Genomic DNA, 21543 nt, shown 5'->3' on the forward strand with positions numbered 1-21543 from the left:
AACAACAGCATCCTTTATTTCATTTTTCTTGGCCACTATGGAACATAAGGTTGTGTAGGGTTTCTTATACATCCTGGACAGCTTGGCCACACTTGTACCACTTTCATATTGTTCAATGATGGTTTTCTTAAATTCAATCGTATTTCTCACCTTCTTTACCACAGGCTTGGCACTAGGAGCTTTCTTTGGAGCCATGGTAGCTTATTTAGTACTTGCAAGCACTAAAATAAATGAAATATTATGAAATATTTCGCTGGAGCACGTGAGGGGACCTTCGCTCACTGGTAAACAATGCCAGACTGGCTGCCGCCCTGGCTCACGCCGTGGGTACGCGTCCCGGACGAACTATGGCTCGCGAGTCAACCTATGAAAAGCGAGTCCATGTTTATACGAAAATACCTCTATGATTGATGAATTTTACGATTGCCGGGAACTACGAAAAGCGGGGGACCACTGTATATGTGTCGTGCTGAATAGGCAGAACTTGCGATCTTGGCTTAAATAGCAACGCTCATCTTGCCATATAGGACAAGTGAAAATTTGTGTATGTAATAATTTTGCCAAAATCATTCTGAACCTAACGAAAAAAATATATTTCACTGTGTTTGTTTAGTATTAAATTACTGTAAACAAATCTAAAATATATTTAGTTAGGTTAGGCTAAAATAAATTGAGCTTGTTATAATAAGGTTAGGTAAGTTTTCTAAGTTCCTTTTGGTGCAAAATTATAAATTTTTACATCAACATTAATGATAAAAATATATCTCTAAACGTACAAGAGAAAATTTTAAAAAGGATTTAATTTTAAATGAGTTCTTGCTAATTGACCAGTTTTACATATTCGGCACGACATATATATATATATATATATATATATATATATATATATATATATATATATATATATATATATATATATATATATATATATATATTCCTGACCAGCCGGGCTGTGGCTCGTACGTTGGTTTGCGTGCAGCCAGCAGCAACAGCCTGGTTGATCAGGCTCTGATCCACCAGGAGGCCTGGTCACAGACGGGGCCGCGGGGGCGTTGACCCCCGGAACTCTCTCCAGGTAAACTCCAGGTATATATATTATATATATATATATATATATTATATATATATATATATATATATATATATATATATATATATATATATATATATATATATATATATATGCATGTATGTATGTATGTATGTATGTATGTATGTATGTATGTATGCATGTATGTACAGTTTATTGGAAAATGGATGCAATTCAATCTTAAATAATTTGGCTACACAATCATGAGGCACTGCATAGTGCAGTAGCGTTATATTTGCATGGGTATGTGCAATATATTGTGTATTTTTATACTGTACCTCATACGTATTTATACGTATTTAGAAAAAGAGCAAATAGAGTTGAAGAGAGAGTATGCATGTAGCCCAGGCAGCAGCAGAGGTGAGTTTAGGCTCGTAGTGCAGGTAAACAACGTGTGGTGGCTCTTGCTGCTGCTGCTGTTCTCTCTCTTACACCAGGAATAAAACTTTTATTGTGCAGTTAGCGGCATCAGGAGGAAGCTCTGAGCAAGTTACACTTACGGAGAAGAAGTTTATTGTATGGTGATTCAAAAAATTTTGATGGCGAGCGTGTAATGGAGAAGTGATGGAGAGCCTCTGCCTCACTGACGACATCATATTTCGACAATAAATAAACCTGTCAGAAACAGCTACTTCCAGGCTTTTATATATTAAAGAATTGTGTGACTTTATAAAGAAATCTTCACGCATATCGCATTTATCGTAAAGAATAGTTATGAATTCGCGGTTGCGCGGCGCAAATTAAGAAATATAACCGAGACAATTTTAATTTTTCTTACAAAATGAATTCCTATGATATATTCAGAAAACTTACAAAGGGAATTAAATTTGACCACAAGAGATTTAAAAGTGACTTTCAGAAGTTGGGTGTAAGTAATCAGGATATGGTGGTTATTTTATATTTAGCAGGAAGTGTTAAACCCGTAGGGGTTATATAGTTCTGTGGGGCTGTAGAAGCATTCTCTCAAGGAAGGTTCCTTGATACTGGTGAGGGGCTCTTGATCTAGGGAATTGGATCTGTGCTCCAGTTCCCTGAATTAAGCCTGAATACCTTCCATTCTACCCCCCCCTACAGGCACTGTATAATCCTACAGGTTTAGCTCTTTCCCACGATTATAATAATATAGAAGCAGCGGCAGCTACTTCTATATTACTGAACCTCATGTACTTCCTTTTCTTCTTCTAAGAGGTGACTTATCTTTGAACTGCCCCTCAAGGATAGTTCCTTGATGCAAGTGGGGGATCTTGATCCAAGGAGTGGGACTTTATCTCCCATTCCTTGATGCGAACCTGATTGTGCTGTATTACTCCTATGGATTTAGCTCTTCCTCCACATTAAAATTTATAAACAAATTTTAATGTGGCTTAAAATATTTATTTTTTATCATAAAAGATTTGCTGGAGTCAGAACCTTCATCCCAGGTATCATTTCATTCATTTATTCTTAATATGCTAGTCCCTAAAGTATTTTACCAACACTGTTGTATGCAGATGGTGTCAGGCAGTCACTGACTTTGAATCTCAGACGTCAGTGAGTTATCCAGTCGGCAGGTTTGGTGACTTGTTAAAATGTAACTAAATATAATCATGAATTATGCAGCAATGTAATTTGGGTTAAGTTTGGATATATGTATTAGATTAGTGCCCTTCTGACTGATCACTCCTCAAGGAAGGTTCATTGATGTTGCTGAAGGGCTCTTGATCTAATGAGTTGAATATGTGCTCCCCATTCTTGGATCGAGCTTGAATACCATCAATTCTCCCAGTTGCTGTATGACCCCTTTGGGCTTAGCATTCTCTCATGAATATAATAATAGTAATCCTGACTGATCAGTGACTTGGGAACATTGGTGATATCACTTGTATTTATGTAGATCAGATAGATATCATCACTATTAACTCAAATTACTGTCTTTATATTATACAAATTTTTGCTCACTGTGGAATTAACCACCAACTTCATAAGTTAGTCTCCTAAACATATGCTAGCTGTACTCTTCATAGGTTTTGCCTTTATTATTTTTTTTATTATATTCTGCCATGTAGACTTGTGGACACTCGAAGAGTGAACTAGATTTTACTCTTATACAGAGATTGGTGAAAAATTGCATAAAATACTTGTGTACTGTGCATATCATTCCAAGTGAGTAAGTGCTCTATTGTGTTACTTCCACAGGCCAAGGAACCACTCCAAGAGCTGAGGAATAAAGTCATCAATACAACTGATGTTACAGAACCTGGAGCTGATGAAACATTGATAACACAAAAAGACATCACCAGATTAGATGGTAAAATAGTATATTTAATAGTTTGGGTACTGCATGTGATTGCATGATTTATCTTTAACCCTTAAACTGTCCAAACGTAGATCTACATTTGCTCGCATAGCGCTCCGAATGTAGATCTACGTTTTTTACATTCTTTCTTATGGAGAAAATCAAGGGTGGAGCGCTATGCATGCAAACGTAGATCTGTGTTTGGACAGTTAGAGGGTTAATGTACTTAACCCTAGTGAGGAATTCACGAGTGTGGGTAATGAAACAGAATTCTGATAACCCATACATTTGCATCAATGCTTATTACTTTTTATGTCCCTCAGTGTCTACAATAATTTCTGATTACAACAATTATATTTGAATATTTGCCCTCACCAGGTACAGCATACCTGGGTATAATGAACGAAGACTTTATAGAAGCATACCTCTCTAGGGTTAACTAGCTACGCTGTTCTATTTAATTGATTTGCTTATACAGGAAGGCCCCGCTTTACGGCGTTTCACTTTACGGCGTTCCGCTAATACGGACATTTCAAATTATGACCAAAACTCGCTATACGGCTCCCCCCACCTGACTTTCTAATACGGTCACCGTGCCCCACCCTGTTTGTTTACATTCTCCATGAGCTCAGTAAGCACTAAGTCTCTCCATTTTGTCTGGAAACTCCAAAATTTCAAATGTTTTTAAAAGTTATTTCATATTTTATATATACTCTGATAACTATACTTATGTATACCTGTACCTAACTAAACTTACATACTGTGCTGGCATGCAGGTACACATTAAAATTGGTAAGTGTCTTATGTCTCCAGACGTCATATTAGTAATGATAATAATAATCATCGAGTCATTTAAATGTCGTATATTACGTTAATATACACATTTTCATTAATCCATCCATGATATTTTTTTTTAAATTATATAATAAACACGATACATAACATAAAAAGATGATAAATACACCCCACAATAGAATAAATAAACATAAATATAAGATGTGGGAGCCACATAACTTGTACAAGTGACGGCAAGAATAACATTTTCTCTAATCTAACATAAGAGAAAATGTGTTACTGGGGGTAACTGTAGAAAATTATTCCTTTCGTATGTATGTAAGTAAGTTTATTCAGGTATACACAAATACAGTTACATAGATTATCATACATAACAACATACGTGTAGAGAACCTAGGATAACCCAAAAAAGTCAGTGTGACTTATTTCCATTGCCTTCACTCAGAGCTTCATTTCTTCTCAAAATGATGTTACATGAGAATGGGAGTGTTCTTCTTTATTAATTCTACCGTATCAATGTAGAGACAACCTGTACACAATGTAACTTGTACACAAACCAGATGTGTACACTTCGTTTGTTTACAAAACTTACCTTCGCCTGGTTTGTTTACATAACTCTGCGCCTGCCCCCTCTCATGTACTCATTCTTTCTCTCTCTCATTTATTCGTTTTATCTCATTTACTTACTCCTGACCCTACATTAAGACTACAAATATTTTAAGGTAAGTAATGAGTGAACTGTATATACATTTTATCGCTCTGGGATGCTTAAATATCATAGAATAGTATGTGTGGGTGGGGTGGCCTGGTAAGGTAGCCTGGCTATTACCATACGTACCACACTTGATTTCTTACAATAAATACTACTTGTCTCACCCTAGATTAAGACTATAAATATTTTAAGGTAAGTAATGAGTGCACTATGTGTGTATTGTACTTTTTTATTGTTTTTTGATGCCTGGTTCTATTGCTAACTTAATATATTTTAGTGTAAACTTGTTATCTAGTGTTTGTATGCATTTATAAGTGGAAAAAAAGGGTGTTCCACTTTACGGCGATTTCCGCTTTACGGCGGTAGCCTGGAACCTAACCTGCCATATAAGTGGGGCCCTCCTGTATACTGTCTTTTTCTTTCAGCAGCATTTCATAATTCCTAATACAGAATCCATTAATTTTTGCAGTGATACCTTTTCCAATCTTTTTATAATAAAAATAATGGGTATATAAGTAAGGCTTCATTTTAATGGACCCCAATTAAACAGATTTCAAATTTAATGATAAAAATATATGACCGGACTCCAGAAACTTAGGAGAAAGTCCTTTAAAACCAGAATTGTCCATTATTATTACAGTCCGCTGAATAAATATATTTTGGATTTAATAGACAAAATCCGTTATTGTTCAGTTCATGGAAAAACATCATCATCATTTGGATTTAACAATAAGCAGCATTAACAAACACTTGCTCGCTTCTATTATTTTGTTAAATCGAGGTTTCACTATACAGTGGAACCTCTGGTCACGAACGCTTCCAAACATGAGCAAATCATTTCACGGCCAAAAAATTCGCCAAATTTTTGCATCTGATCATGAACACAGAATTGGGTGCCGAACAGACACAGACAGGCCAATTTTCACATTCCGCACCATTTGTTTTTCACGCTCCAATTTTCCCCACTTTCTGTTGTTTGTGTACACCTAACAAAGACCCTCGCCTTGTAGTCGGTCTCGGTCAGACCTGCATTCATTCACTGTGAACTCCTTGTGTTTTATTTTGTGTGTTTTTGAATTCATTTTGTTTTCTTGGTTATACCTTTGATATACCTTTGAAGAGTTTTGAGAGAGTATCTATTCTCTGAGCCCGGCCATGAGCCAGGCTTGTCTGGTGCTTGCCTGGCCAACCAGGCTGTTGCTGCTGGAGGCCCGTGGCCCCACATATCCATCACAGCCTGGTTGATCTGGCACCTGGTGAAGATACTTGTCCAGTTTCCTCTTGAAGGCTTCTACACTTGTAGTTGTTTACGGTATGCTTTTTTCCCTGTCATTTAAGGTTTTTTCTCTATTAAACTGTGCATTATTGCATATAATTGAGGATTTTTCAAACTTTGATTGTTTTTTCTGCGCTTAAAACTCTTAAAAAAAAAAAACTGTTTACAGTGAACGGTTCGTAGGGGACTCATGCAGTGTTAGTTTTCTCTGTTGTTCAAGGTTTGCTCAGTGTTATTCAGGGTTTTTGCATTTAGTTTACTATTACACTGTGCATTCTTTGGTATAATTAACTAGTATTTTTGTGCTTAAAAATCTTAAAAAAAAAATAAAAAAATTTACACACAGTTCATAGGGGTCTGGAATGGATTAATCGTATTTACATACAATCCATTGCGGAAATTTGATTCGGGTTACGACCAAATTGGGTCACGACCAGAGTTTTGGAATGAATTATGGTTGTGACCAGAGGTACTACTGTACTGATATACAGGTGGCCCTCCACATTTGCGAGGGTTAGGGGATCAAGAACCTTGTGAATGTTAAAAATTCACGAATGTTTGGTGCACAAATATATTGTAGGGAAATATAATAATAGCGTTTACTTAGCCTAACAATACTGCTTCCTTAACCTATTGAACCATGAACAATCATAAAACACATGAAAACATCGTAAAATACATATATGTATTGTATATACGTGTTATGGTTTAATAAAAAATAATGAACAAACAAAACACTCACCACTTGTAAGGTTAGGCAGACATGCTCTGATGACTTGTGATGATGATGACAATGATGATGATGGTGATAATAGTTGCCATGCAGTTATTGATGACAGTTGAATGGAGGTGATTATATGGAGTGTAACTGCATGGCATGATGAGTCTGGTGTGTGGATTCTAACTCTTCACTGCCAGCGTCACTGCCGATAATACGTGGTGGATCATTGGCATCGCTAGAATCAGAGTTAACATCGGGAGTAGTGGCAATCTTCCTTGTGAAGAACATTGTGATGGGCAACTGAGACTATTTCCTCTTCATATCTATAAACAGTTTTGTATGGAATTATGCTCTTATCAATGTCGTTCTCACCTTCTAAGCCCTCAACATCGATGGGTCTGTGTTGTAAAAAAATTGTTTGAGCTGTGCTGTCACTCATTGCTTGCCTTTGTTTGAGCTGTGCTGTCATTCTCATTGCTTGCCATAGTTTTTTTATAGCGAATGGTTCGTAGGGGTGTAGAACGGACTCATGCAGTGTTAGTTTTCTCTGTTGTTCAAGGTTTACTATTACACTGTGCATTCTTTGGTATATTTAACTAGTATTTTTGTGCTTAAAAATCTTAAAAAAAAAAAAAAAATTACACGCAGTTCGTATGGGTCTGGAATGGATTAATCATATTTACATATAATCCATTGCGGAAATTAGATTCGGGTTACGACCAAATTGGGTCACAACCAGAGTTTTGGAATGAATTATGGTCGTGACCAGAGGTTCTACTGTACTGATATACAGTACACAATAAAAAGACTGTTGAGTAGACTTCAGGATGTACATGTTTATAGAGGGGCCACAGATATATCAGATCACTTTCTAGTTGTAGCTACACTGAGAGTAAAAGGTAGATGGGATACAAGGAGAATAGAAGCATCAGGGAAGAGAGAGGTGAAGGTTTATAAACTAAAAGAGGAGGCAGTTAGGGTAAGATATAAACAGCTATTGGAGGATAGATGGGCTAATGAGAGCATAGGCAATGGGGTCGAAGAGGTATGGGGTAGGTTTAAAAATGTAGTGTTAGAGTGCTCAGCAGAAGTTTGTGGTTACAGGAAAGTGGGTGCAGGAGGGAAGAGGAGCGATTGGTGGAATGATGATGTAAAGAGAGTAGTAAGGGAGAAAAAGTTAGCATATGAGAAGTTTTTACAAAGTAGAAGTGATGCAAGGAGGGAAGAGTATATGGAGAAAAAGAGAGAAGTTAAGAGAGTGGTGAAGCAATGTAAAAAGAGAGCAAATGAGAGAGTGGGTGAGATGTTATCAACAAATTTTGTTGAAAATAAGAAAAAGTTTTGGAGTGAGATTAACAAGTTAAGAAAGCCTAGAGAACAAATGGATTTGTCAGTTAAAAATAGGAGAGGAGAGTTATTAAATGGAGAGTTAGAGGTATTGGGAAGATGGAAGGAATATTTTGAGGAATTGTTAAATGTTGATGAAGATAGGGAAGCTGTGATTTCGTGTATAGGGCAAGGAGGAATAACATCTTGTAGGAGTGAGGAAGAGCCAGTTGTGAGTGTGGGGGAAGTTCGTGAGGCAGTAGGTAAAATGAAAGGGGGTAAGGCAGCCGGGATTGATGGGATAAAGATAGAAATGTTAAAAGCAGGTGGGGATATAGTTTTGGAGTGGTTGGTGCAATTATTTAATAAATGTATGGAAGAGGGTAAGGTACCTAGGGATTGGCAGAGAGCATGCATAGTTCCTTTGTATAAAGGCAAAGGGGATAAAAGAGAGTGCAAAAATTATAGGGGGATAAGTCTGTTGAGTGTACCTGGTAAAGTGTATGGTAGAGTTATAATTGAAAGAATTAAGAGTAAGACGGAGAATAGGATAGCAGATGAACAAGGAGGCTTTAGGAAAGGTAGGGGGTGTGTGGACCAGGTGTTTACAGTGAAACATATAAGTGAACAGTATTTGGATAAGGCTAAAGAGGTGTTTGTGGCATTTATGGATTTGGAAAAGGCGTATGACAGGGTGGATAGGGGGGCAATGTGGCAGATGTTGCAAGTGTATGGTGTAGGAGGTAGGTTACTGAAAGCAGTGAAGAGTTTTTACGAGGATAGTGAGGCTCAAGTTAGAGTATGTAGGAAAGAGGGAAATTTTTTCCCAGTAAAAGTAGGCCTTAGACAAGGATGTGTGATGTCACCGTGGTTGTTTAATATATTTATAGATGGGGTTGTAAGAGAAGTAAATGCGAGGGTCTTGGCAAGAGGCGTGGAGTTAAAAGATAAAGAATCACACACAAAGTGGGAGTTGTCACAGCTGCTCTTTGCTGATGACACTGTGCTCTTGGGAGATTCTGAAGAGAAGTTGCAGAGATTGGTGGATGAATTTGGTAGGGTGTGCAAAAGAAGGAAATTAAAGGTGAATACAGGAAAGAGTAAGGTTATGAGGATAACAAAAAGATTAGGTGATGAAAGATTGAATATCAGATTGGAGGGAGAGAGTATGGAGGAGGTGAACGTATTCAGATATTTGGGAGTGGACGTGTCAGCGGATGGGTCTATGAAAGATGAGGTGAATCATAGAATTGATGAGGGAAAAAGAGTGAGTGGTGCACTTAGGAGTCTGTGGAGACAAAGAACTTTGTCCTTGGAGGCAAAGAGGGGAATGTATGAGAGTATAGTTTTACCAACGCTCTTATATGGGTGTGAAGCGTGGGTGATGAATGTTGCAGCGAGGAGAAGGCTGGAGGCAGTGGAGATGTCATGTCTGAGGGCAATGTGTGGTGTGAATATAATGCAGAGAATTCGTAGTTTGGAAGTTAGGAGGAGGTGCGGGATTACCAAAACTGTTGTCCAGAGGGCTGAGGAAGGGTTGTTGAGGTGGTTCGGACATGTAGAGAGAATGGAGCGAAACAGAATGACTTCAAGAGTGTATCAGTCTGTAGTGGAAGGAAGGCGGGGTAGGGGTCGGCCTAGGAAGGGTTGGAGGGAGGGGGTAAAGGAGGTTTTGTGTGCGAGGGGCTTGGACTTCCAGCAGGCATGCGTGAGCGTGTTTGATAGGAGTGAATGGAGACAAATGGTTTTTAATACTTGACGTGCTGTTGGAGTGTGAGCAAAGTAACATTTATGAAGGGATTCAGGGAAACCGGCAGGCCGGACTTGAGTCCTGGAGATGGGAAGTACAGTGCCTGCACTCTGAAGGAGGGGTGTTAATGTTGCAGTTTAAAAACTGTAGTGTAAAGCACCCTTCTGGCAAGACAGTGATGGAGTGAATGATGGTGAAAGTTTTTCTTTTTCGGGCCACCCTGCCTTGGTGGGAATCGGCCGGTGTGATAATAAATAAAAAAATAAAAAATAAATAACCAACAACTTTTCATCATTTAGGCCCAGCGCATGTTCTTCAACCAATTCTCTCACCTCTCCCTCCTGCATGTCTTCGAACCCTTCACCACCAACTAGCCTTGCTAACTCCACAGTCTTCCTTATGGCTTTGTTAACCTCATCCTGAGGACCAAATCCAACAAAATCACACACACACACACACACACACACACACACACACACACACACACACACACACACACACACACACACACACACACACACACACACACACACACACACACACACACACACACCACACACACACCACACACACACCACACACACACCACACACACACCACACACACACCACACACACACCACACACACACCACACACACACACACACACACACACCACACACACACCACACACACACCACACACACACCACACACACACCACACACACACCACACACACACCACACACACACCACACACACACCACACACACACCACACACACACCACACACCACACACACACCACACACACACCACACACACACCACACACACACCACACACACACCACACACACACCACACACACACCACACACACACCACACACACACCACACACACACCACACACACACCACACACACACCACACACACACCACACACACACACACACACACACACACACACACACACACACACACACACACACACACAGAGGCCACTAAGCCCTCCAACAACCCTTGACACACTCATGCACTCTTGAGAGGCAGTCAGCGATGGTGAATTTCTTCCAGTATTGAGTGACACTCATATCTGGATCTGCTTCCAACACAGCGTGGAGCCTTTGCATTGACCTTCGTGTGTAGTAGGCTTTAAATGTAGCTATCACACCCTGATCAAGAGGTTGTATCAAGGAGGTTGTGTTTGGCGGCACGAACACAACCTCAACATTGTCTCACATTCCCTCCAGTGATTGTGGGTGACCTGGAGCATTATCAAGAAGCAGGAGGATTTTGTTTGGGAGGCCCTTCTCGTAGGTACGCCTGTACCTCTTTCAGGAAGCATTGGTGAAACCAGTCCATGCAGATGACGTTGATGGTCCATGCTTTCAGATTGTGCATCCTGAATACTGGAAGGAGAGTCTTGTTGCGTCCCTTCAGTGGTCTGGGGTTGGCAGAGTTATAAATAAAGCCTGGCTTTATTATGTGCCCAGCAGCATTAGCAAATAGCATTAATGTGCATTGGTCTTTCGCACACCCTGGCGCACACTTCTCCTCCTTGGTGATGAAGGTCCTGGCAGACATCTTCTTCCAGTACAGGGCTGTTTCATCCATATTCCACATCTGCTCAGGACTGTATCTCTTCTCATCGATGATTTTTTCAAAGCACCAGGGAATGCAGCTGCAGCTGCTGAAGCGTGATCTGCCGAACCTGATTCTCCACTCATCTTCAGGTTGTGCAGGGAGAACCATCTCTTAAACTTATCAAACCATCTTTTACTTGCTAGGAAGTCAGGCAGGTGATGGTGGAACATCCTGGTTCTGCACTGGTGCTAGCCTCATCACTAGCCAACGTATCATACAAAGTCTTTCCCTTTGCACGAATCACATTGCTGTCTAGGGGATTTCCTTTTCTATTTTGGTCTGAAATCCACACAAATAATGCTGATTCTATCTTAGACATCACACTGTTTCTTACTTGTGACACTTGCTTGGCTGAGGGAGGAGCAGCAGATGCTAGTGCCGCCCTTATCTTCACCTTATTTTTCTTGATAGAGCTCACTGTGCTTTTGTTTACAATAAATAATTTTCCAATGGCAGAACTGCTCAAATAACCTGCCCTACACTTGTGTAGCAATTTCACCTTTTTCAGAGTCATGACTTTCTATGAGCGCTTAGGGGTTGGCTCATCAATAGTGGTTGCTGCTCGCTTGGGGGCCATACTTGCACCACCACACAAACACACGTGTACGGTAGGACACACAAACAGCACAGACCAACGGGAAGAGTAACTGGACAATGACTGATTGAGTGGCGGACTGGCAGGCTGGCTGCCAGTTGAAGGGGTAAGACGGAGGGTAGTAGGGACACGGCAGGAAGCATAAATATGATTGGGTGGCTGGGAATCCGTGAATGTTCAAAGCTTGCGTAAGTGGAACTCGCGAATGTGGAGGGCCACCTGTACTGTATATGTATTCATTCTTTAAAAAATGGCAACAAGAATGGGAATTTTTTTTTTTTTGTAAAGTTCTGTAAGAGTGGTTATCTTATTCATCCAGCCAGTCTTCCATATTTTTACCATGCATATGAAAAATTAATGATTAAAGTTTTGATGATCACTGCGCATTACCTGATGTAAGAAACCCGTCTTTTAATTTTGCCACACGTTTCCTCAAAGAATTGGGTTCCAGACTCATCGACACCACCAGGGACCCAAGGGCAGCCACTTTCGTGTTCCAGCACCTCAGCGTAGCCATCCAGAGGGGAAATGCTTGCTGCATACTTGGCTCGCGTCTGGCTTCAGAGGAGCTGGAGGAAATTCATGATCTTTAATACATTGTACCATTGTATTCATGTTTGTGTTTTCTGTAAATGTATTCTGTTTATTAATAAATATTCATATAGAATATATATATATATATATATATATATATATATATATATATATATATATATATATATATATATGTACTCGGTGAATCTGCATCAATTCTTCTCACCAAATTAACAACTTTCGTCAACAATTGCCTGGCTGGGCGAATCCCAGAAGAAATTAAACCTTTTATTTTTTGGAGCCTCACTATGTGCTTTGAAGAAGAGGGATGGGGGAATCAGACCCATTGCAGTTGGAAACACTCTCCGCCGTCTCGTTGCCAAAGCAGCAGTGAGAAACATTCGCCTAGAAGCTGCCACTTTACTCCAGCCACACCAACTGGGCTTTGGGGTCTCTCAAGGCAGTGAAGCTGCAGCTCATGCGGCAAGGGCCTACATCAGGGACCTACCAGAAGACAAGGCCATAGTCAAACTTGATTTTAGAAATGCCTTTAATATGGTGAGGAGAGATGCTGTTTTGCCAGCTGTTCGGGTTCGGTTCCCCAGTCTCTTTCCCTTCATTTCAGCCGGCTACAGCAAACCCTCAATTCTTTTGTTTGGAGAACATGAAATTCAATCATCAGAGGGTGTTCAGCAGGGTGACCCACTTGCTCCACTTCTCTTCTGCTTGGCAGTAAGAGAACTAACTTCCAGCCTACGCAGTGAGCTCAATATCTGGTACCTGGATGACGGCACTCTGGCAGGTACTGAACAGTCCCTCGTGGAGGACCTACAACTGGTGAAAACACAGGGAGAAGGCTTGGGACTCATCCTCAATCCCTCTAAGTGTGAAATCATCACAGCGAACCAGGAAATAATCAATGCTGTTCGAAGAATCCTCCCGGAAATCTCAACTACAACTCCGTCCAACAGTACCCTCTTGGGGGCACCACTGGGTCACCAGGCCATCGATACTGTCCTCAGGGACAAATTGAATGACCTTATGAGAATGGAGGAGAGAATAAGCGATCTTGATGCCCATGATGCTCTGTATCTCCTCGCAAGGTGTCTTACTATGCCAAGACTCACTTACTTCTTGAGGTGTGCACCCTCTTTTGACAACCCAACACTTGATGAATATGATGCACACCTGAGATCAACTTTTAAGAAGGCACTGAACCTGTCACTAGAGGATGAGCAATGGGATCAGGCAACCCTCCCAGTGCGACTGGGAGGTATAGGGGTGCGTAAAGCAACGCATGTTGCTTTACCTGCTTTTCTGTCTTCGTGTTTGGCTTCCAGTGCATTAGTCAAGAAGATAGTGCCCGAACGCTTGAGAGACTTGGTAGGAGCTCAAGACCCCAGGTTTACTGAAGCAGCAATTCGGTGGGACACCCTTACAGACTCCTCCAGTAGACCAGCTCCTCCCAAACAGCACAAACAGTCCCACTGGGACAAACCGATCATGGAAAAAATCGCCAACACAATGCTCTCCAATGCTTCAGGAAAGAACAAAGCTCGTCTCCTGGCAGTGAAGGCACCACACTCAGGAGATTTCCTGTTAGCTGTTCCCAATTCCTCCCTGGGCACCCGTCTCGACCCACAGGCCATTCGGATTGGTGTTGCTCTTCGCCTAGCCGCCCCCATCCTCACCGAACATAGGTGTATTTGCGGCAGGGCGACAGCTGATCAATTCGGACTCCATGGTCTCGTGTGCCACACAGCAGAAGGGAAGTATGCCAGACATGAGGAGATCAATGACATAATAAAGAGAAGCCTCGCCACAGCCCGTTGCCCAGCTCAACGGGAACCCCAAGTACAGAGGTCTGATGGAAGTCAAAAGCGTCCTGATGGAGCCACTATGCTACCCTGGAAGGATGGAAAGCAGATTGCCTGGGACTACACCTGTGCTGCCACATTGGCAGACACCTACTTGCCATACTCTGTAGTGGAAGGGGGTGGAGCTGCCAGCCACAGGGAGACCCAGAAGATCCGAAAATATGAAGACCTTCCCCCTTGCTATAACTTCATTCCAATAGGGTCGGAGACCCTTGGAGCATGGGGCAAGTGTGCTCTAAAGTTCCTCAAAGAGCTGGGTGAAAAGCTCATCATAGAAACCAAGGACCACAGGGCGACCAGCTTCCTCTTTCAGAGACTCAGTGTTGCGATCCAGAGAGGAAATGCCTGCAGCATTCTGGGCACGCGGCCCACCGCAGGGGAGCTGGACGAAGTATTCGAGATGTAGCCCTGAGTTACCTATGTTGTTTTACTTTGTATCATATTTTTGTGAATGTTTTGTCAATGTATTTTGTCTTTAAATAAAATATATATACATAATATAGGGGGTGGTAGGAGAAAATTCTCAAACAGCTTCAGGGAGAATCTTGAGTTTTCCCAGAAGCAAGTTTATTCTTTTCTCTGAGGATGAGGGTCCCCATAACAGTTCTAGAGGTGGTACCTCCCTATATTTATATATATATATATAATATATATATATAATATATATATATATATAAATATATATATATAATATATATAATATATATAATATATATATATAATATGTACATATATATATAATATATAATATATACATAATATATATATAATACATATATTATATACATAATATATATATAATATATATATATATATATATATAATATATATATATATATATAATATATATATATATATATAATATATATATATATATATATATATAATGTGATGAATGGTTTGAAAAACTGACAAGTTGAAGATTGAGACACTTATGCAGCATATGGGAATCTTTATTCAGGAAACGTTTCGCCACACAGTGGCTTCATCAGTCCAATACAAAGAGGAAGGCGTAAGGAGAGGAGGAGTATGAGGTAATCAGTCCCTCAGCCTGGAGTCGATGTGTTCAGTCCATCAATCTTGTAGAATGTACAGCATAGGGCCGTAGACGTGGCTTATGTACTGTAGTGAGGTGAGGTGAAGCAGGCGGAGGCGGGGTCATAGTGGTACCATCCACTAGTCGAAGTAGGTCTTCGTCCAAAGGTTGAGCAAGTGTTGAAGAATTCTTTGTAACAAGATCCCATGATGCTGCAGTGTCTGACAGTTGTGATGAATGGTTTGAAAAACCGACAAGTTGAAGATTGAGACACTTATGCAGCATATGGGAATCTTTATTCAGGAAACGTTTCGCCACACAGTGGCTTCATCAGTCCAATACAAAGACGAAGACCTACTTCGACTAGTGGATGGTACCACTATGACCCTGCCTCCGCCTGCTTCACCTCACCTCACTACAGTATATAAGCCACGTCTACGGCCCTATGCTGTACATTCTACAAGATTGATGGACTGAACACATTGACTCCAGGCTGAGGGACTGATTACCTCATACTACTCCTCTCCTTACGCCTTCCTCTTTGTATTGGACTGATGAAGCCACTGTGTGGCGAAACGTTTCCTGAATAAAGATTCCCATATGCTGCATAAGTGTCTCAATCTTCAACTTGTCGGTTTTTCAAACCATTCATCACAACTGTCAGACACTGCAGCATCATGGGATCTTGTTACAAAGAATTCTTCAACACTTGTTCAACCTTTGGACGAAGACCTACTTCGACTAGTGGATGGTACCACTATGACCCCGCCTCCGCCTGCTTCACCTCACCTCACTACAGTATATAAGCCACGTCTACGGCCCTATGCTGTACATTCTACAAGATTGATGGACTGAACACATCGACTCCAGGCTGAGGGACTGATTACCTCATACTCCTCCTCTCCTTATGCCTTCCTCTTTATATTGGACTGATGAAGCCACTGTGTGGCGAAACGTTTCCTGAATAAAGATTCCCCTATGCTGCATATATATATATATATATATATATATATATATATATATATATATATATATATATATATATATATATATATATATATATATATATATATATATATATACCTAGGGATTGGCAGAGAGCATGTATAGTCCCTTTATATAAAGGGAAAGGGGACAAAAGAGACTGTAAAAATTATAGAGGAATAAGCTTACTGAGTATACCAGGAAAAGTGTACGGTAGGGTTATAATTGAAAGAATTAGAGGTAAGACAGAATGTAGGATTGCGGATGAGCAAGGAGGTTTTAGAGTGGGTAGGGGATGTGTAGATCAGGTGTTTACATTGAAGCATATATGTGAACAGTATTTAGATAAAGATAGGGAAGTTTTTATTGCATTTATGGATTTAGAAAAGGCATATGATAGAGTGGATAGAGGAGCAATGTGGCAGATGTTGCAAGTATATGGAATAGGTGGTAAGTTATTAAATGCTGTAAAGAGTTTTTATGAGGATAGTGAGGCTCAGGTTAGGGTGTGTAGAAGAGAGGGAGACTACTTCCCGGTAAAAGTAGGTCTTAGACAGGGATGTGTAATGTCACCATGGTTGTTTAATATATTTATAGATGGGGTTGTAAAGGAAGTAAATGCTAGGGTGTTTGGGAGAGGGGTGGGATTAAATTATGGGGTATCAAATTCAAAATGGGAATTGACACAGTTACTTTTTGCTGATGATACTGTGCTTATGGGAGATTCTAAAGAAAAATTGCAAAGGTTAGTGGATGAGTTTGGGAATGTGTGTAAAGGTAGAAAGTTGAAAGTGAACATAGAAAAGAGTAAGGTGATGAGGGTGTCAAATGATTTAGATAAAGAAAAATTGGATATCAAATTGGGGAGGAGGAGTATGGAAGAAGTGAATGTTTTCAGATACTTGGGAGTTGACGTGTCGGCGGATGGATTTATGAAGGATGAGGTTAATCATAGAATTGATGAGGGAAAAAAGGTGAGTGGTGCGTTGAGGTATATGTGGAGTCAAAAAATGTTATCTATGGAGGCAAAGAAGGGAATGTATGAAAGTATAGTAGTGCCAACACTCTTATATGGGTGTGAAGCTTGGGTGGTAAATGCAGCAGCGAGGAGACGGTTGGAGGCAGTGGAGATGTCCTGTTTAAGGGCAATGTGTGGTGTAAATATTATGCAGAAAATTCGGAGTGTGGAAATTAGGAGAAGGTGTGGAGTTAATAAAAGTATTAGTCAGAGGGCAGAAGAGGGGTTGTTGAGGTGGTTTGGTCATTTAGAGAGAATGGATCAAAGTAGAATGACATGGAAAGCATATAAATCTATAGGGGAAGGAAGGCGGGGTAGGGGTCGTCCTCGAAAGGGTTGGAGAGAGGGGGTAAAGGAGGTTTTGTGGGTAAGGGGCTTGGACTTCCAGCAAGCGTGCGTGAGCGTGTTAGATAGGAGTGAGTGGAGACGAATGGTACTTGGGACCTGACGATCTGTTGGAGTGTGAGCAGGGTAATATTTAGTGAAGGGATTCAGGGAAACCGGTTATTTTCATATAGTCGGACTTGAGTCCTGGAAATGGGAAGTACAATGCCTGCACTTTAAAGGAGGGGTTTGGGATATTGGCAGTTTGGAGGGATATGTTGTGTATCTTTATATGTGTATGCTTCTAGACTGTTGTATTCTGAGCACCTCTGCAAAAACAGTGATAATGTGCGAGTGTGGTGAAAGTGTTGAATGATGATGAAAGTATTTTCTTTTTGGGGATTTTCTTTCTTTTTTGGGTCACCCTGCCTCGGTGGGAGACGGCCGACTTGTTGAAAAAAAAAAAAAAAAAATATATATATATATATATATATATATATATATATATATATATATATATATATATATATATATATATATATATATATATATATATATATATTCTATCTATCTCTATCTCTATCTCTATCTCTCTCTCTCTCTCTCTCTCTCTCTATCTCTCTCTCTCTCTCTCTATCTCTCTCTCTTTTTTTTTTTTTTTTTTTTTTTTTTTTTTTTTTTTTTTTTTTTACACATGGTTTGACAAGGTTAAGGATCCCTAGCTTTATTGACAAGCTATTTACAGGTTAAGGATTCCTAACTTTATTGACAAGCTAAGAGCTGTTACCTACATCAGCTCATTTGAAAGCATTTTTATTGTTATGAGACATACAAGTAGGGAACAGGATGAAGTTGGAGCCATCTGTGGGCCAGCATTTTCATTTGATCAACTGACGTTATCTCGTTGACATCATTATGCTGAACGAATGTGTTCCATACTCGAGTCATCCTGGGTATGTATGATCTCAGATGGAGTGATGTTCTGGAGAAGGGTACAGCCAGAGTGAAGTTGCTGCTTTCTGCCCGTCTTGTGGCATAAAAGCTTGTTTCGCGCTGTCCTCGAAGTGGATCCAAGTGTGGTATTTTGACAATATTGGCCTTGTACATAACAGTAAGGCCACCCACATCCCTCCTATGTTGAAGGCTCTGCTGAAATGACAGATCCATCCAGGATGGGTCCAGGCGAGAGATGAGACGTCTTGCTCTGTTCTCTACTCTGTCAAGCAGTCGCAGATGAGAGGGGGGACAGGCAAACCAAGAAAGTGGAGCATACTCAAGGTGTGAGCGTACTTGTGCCTCGTACAGTATCTTGCAACCCCTACTGTCAAGCAGATGCGAGATACGGCGAAGTGCTGTAAGCTTCCTGGCTGCCTTGTTTGCAAGATTTACAACATGGTTCTTCATGGTTAGTTTGGAGTCAAATTTCACCCCAAGGATATCAACTTCTTCTCCAGGTGCGAACACCCTCCCATTCATCCTTACTACTGCACCAGCATTACTATCATGGTGCCTAGAGACCATCATCATTTGCATTTTCTCAGGTGCAAATGTTACTTACCATCTATTTCCCCAAGCTGATATAGCTCTTAGCTGGTGATTGATGTAGCTTAGAGCAGCTGGCATTTCTTCTCTTGGATAAGTGAGTGTCATTGTACAGTCGTCTGCATATGCATGTGATTCTGGGATGAGATGAAGAAGGTCGTTGAAGTAGACATTCGATAAGAATGGTCCCAGCACACTTCCTTGTGGAACACTTGCCCCAATAGGATGTCTTGCTGATTCCGTTCCATTGAGAACTACACTTAGAGATCTACCATGAAGGTGATGACTGAGGAGATGTAGTGTAGAGCCTGCAATTCCCAGTGCTTGAAGTTTTGCTAGAAGGCCCTGGTGCCACACCCGGTCGAAAGCGCCAGCAATGTCCAGTGCTACCACACAGCTGACTTTGGATTCATCCAGTGACTGGTGCCACTTAGTGGAGAGGTTTAACAACAGATCAGCAGCAGAGTAACCTTTCCTGAAGGCACATTCTCCCCTCTCTCTTCCTCCTCTGAAGCAATTTCCTCAGCTGTGATCTGTTGTTGTTCCAGTTGAAGGTGTTGCAACTCTTCAGTGGTTAACTCTTCCTTGTGGTCATCCACCAACTCTTCCACATCCTAGCCACTCACATCCAACCCCGTACTTTGCTACGAGTTCTTTCTTGAATTCTATTGCGTTTCTCGCCTTGTTTATCAAAGGGCTGGCACTCGGAACTTTCTTTGGCCCCATGGTAGGTTGTTTAGCAGTCGCACTCAATAAACAAGCACAAAAAACAATAGATTATCACAAAATGTTTCGGATGAATGCGCTGGGTAATGCTCACTCGACGAGAAACAAAGCCAAACTGACTCAGAACGCTTGGGATGCTTTGTGTGGGCGTGGGCAGGTGGACGTGTTTGGTACGACGGACTGACGAAAACCGAGGTGATGAATGAAAACTGGGACAAAATTTTGATGAAAAAAAATCGTGGAAAACCGAATTCAACAAAAACCAGGGCAAACAAAAACCTAGGTTCCACTGTATTTCCTCAAGAATATGTACAGTGATGTAAATTGACAGATCAATACAGTAACTCCATAAATAAATTTTATAATAGGCATATTCAGTGTGTTGTCAGTAAACAAAAGGATCTCTTGCACATTCAGAAAAGTATATTTTTTGTAGATCCCAAGAAAACTTTTTGCAATCAACTGGATTCAGTGTTGAAGGAAGCATTTTGACTCATAATTTTCTACACTCACCCCTGCCTTGTACCTAAGAGTGTCATTTTAATTTTATGACTTACATTTATTAACTATTGAGCAATGCAAATACAGTTCCTTGGTATCCATTCAGATTACTTCAGGATTGGTAACTTCGTTTCTAAAATCCCTTATACAAACAGGTATCAGCACTGGTGGTGACTGTGTGAACACTGGTGTTGAGTGTGTGAGCACTGGTAGTGAATGTATCAACACTGGTGGTAATACACTTACAGAATATTGACCATATTTATTATTTCCATGCTAAAATGTTGACAGCAAAAAAGTTCATATTTTTTTTTTTTTTGCCTTCCTACCTGATGATTCTGGGATCATTGTCCCATGGCCCAGCCCTAGACTGGATTTCATGTTAATGACCTGATCAGTCAGGCTCTTAGTTCTATAAACAAACCAGAAGTCTAAGTGGCCATCAGCATTATGAGCTTTGTAACCTTATTTTCATTTTATCATTATAATCTTGTTACAGATGGCAGTGAGGGTGAAGAAGGTCATCTCAGCATGCTGACAGATGTTCAGCTTGGAAAAGCTGCACCTGACCGAAGAAAGAAGAAAAAGAAGAAAGATAGCAAGCAGAAACAGCTTGAATTACATCAAGAACAGGTAAAGGAAAAAGTTTCAGTTGCATTTTTCAGATTCTCAAAAAAATTTTGTTAAACGTATTTATGACCCTATATTTAATGGTTAACTGATATTGTATATCTGTTCTACTCTTTGATATATCTCTTTTTGTCCTTATTTAATTCTTATGAGCACAATACAATTAATTCACATCTAAATAAGATACCTGTAGGGTAGAAAATAAACT

At 40.4% G+C, this 21543-nt stretch overlaps 1 protein-coding gene across 1 annotated transcript in view; it reads left to right on the forward strand.

The window, feature by feature from the left end:
• Positions 1-1466: 1466 nt before the first annotated feature.
• Positions 1467-21543, forward strand: part of ais (DExD-box helicase 52) — a 51550-nt gene continuing 31473 nt past the window's right edge. The window contains exons 1-3 of the mRNA XM_070083676.1: positions 1467-1958; positions 3266-3377; positions 21205-21338. Of these exons, the coding sequence (XP_069939777.1) occupies positions 1872-1958; positions 3266-3377; positions 21205-21338 (333 nt within the window). The 5' untranslated portion in view covers positions 1467-1871. The remainder of the gene's footprint in view (positions 1959-3265; positions 3378-21204; positions 21339-21543) is intronic.

Source organism: Cherax quadricarinatus, chromosome 10, assembly GCF_038502225.1.
Source record: "Cherax quadricarinatus isolate ZL_2023a chromosome 10, ASM3850222v1, whole genome shotgun sequence".
Taxonomy (NCBI): domain Eukaryota; kingdom Metazoa; phylum Arthropoda; class Malacostraca; order Decapoda; family Parastacidae; genus Cherax; species Cherax quadricarinatus.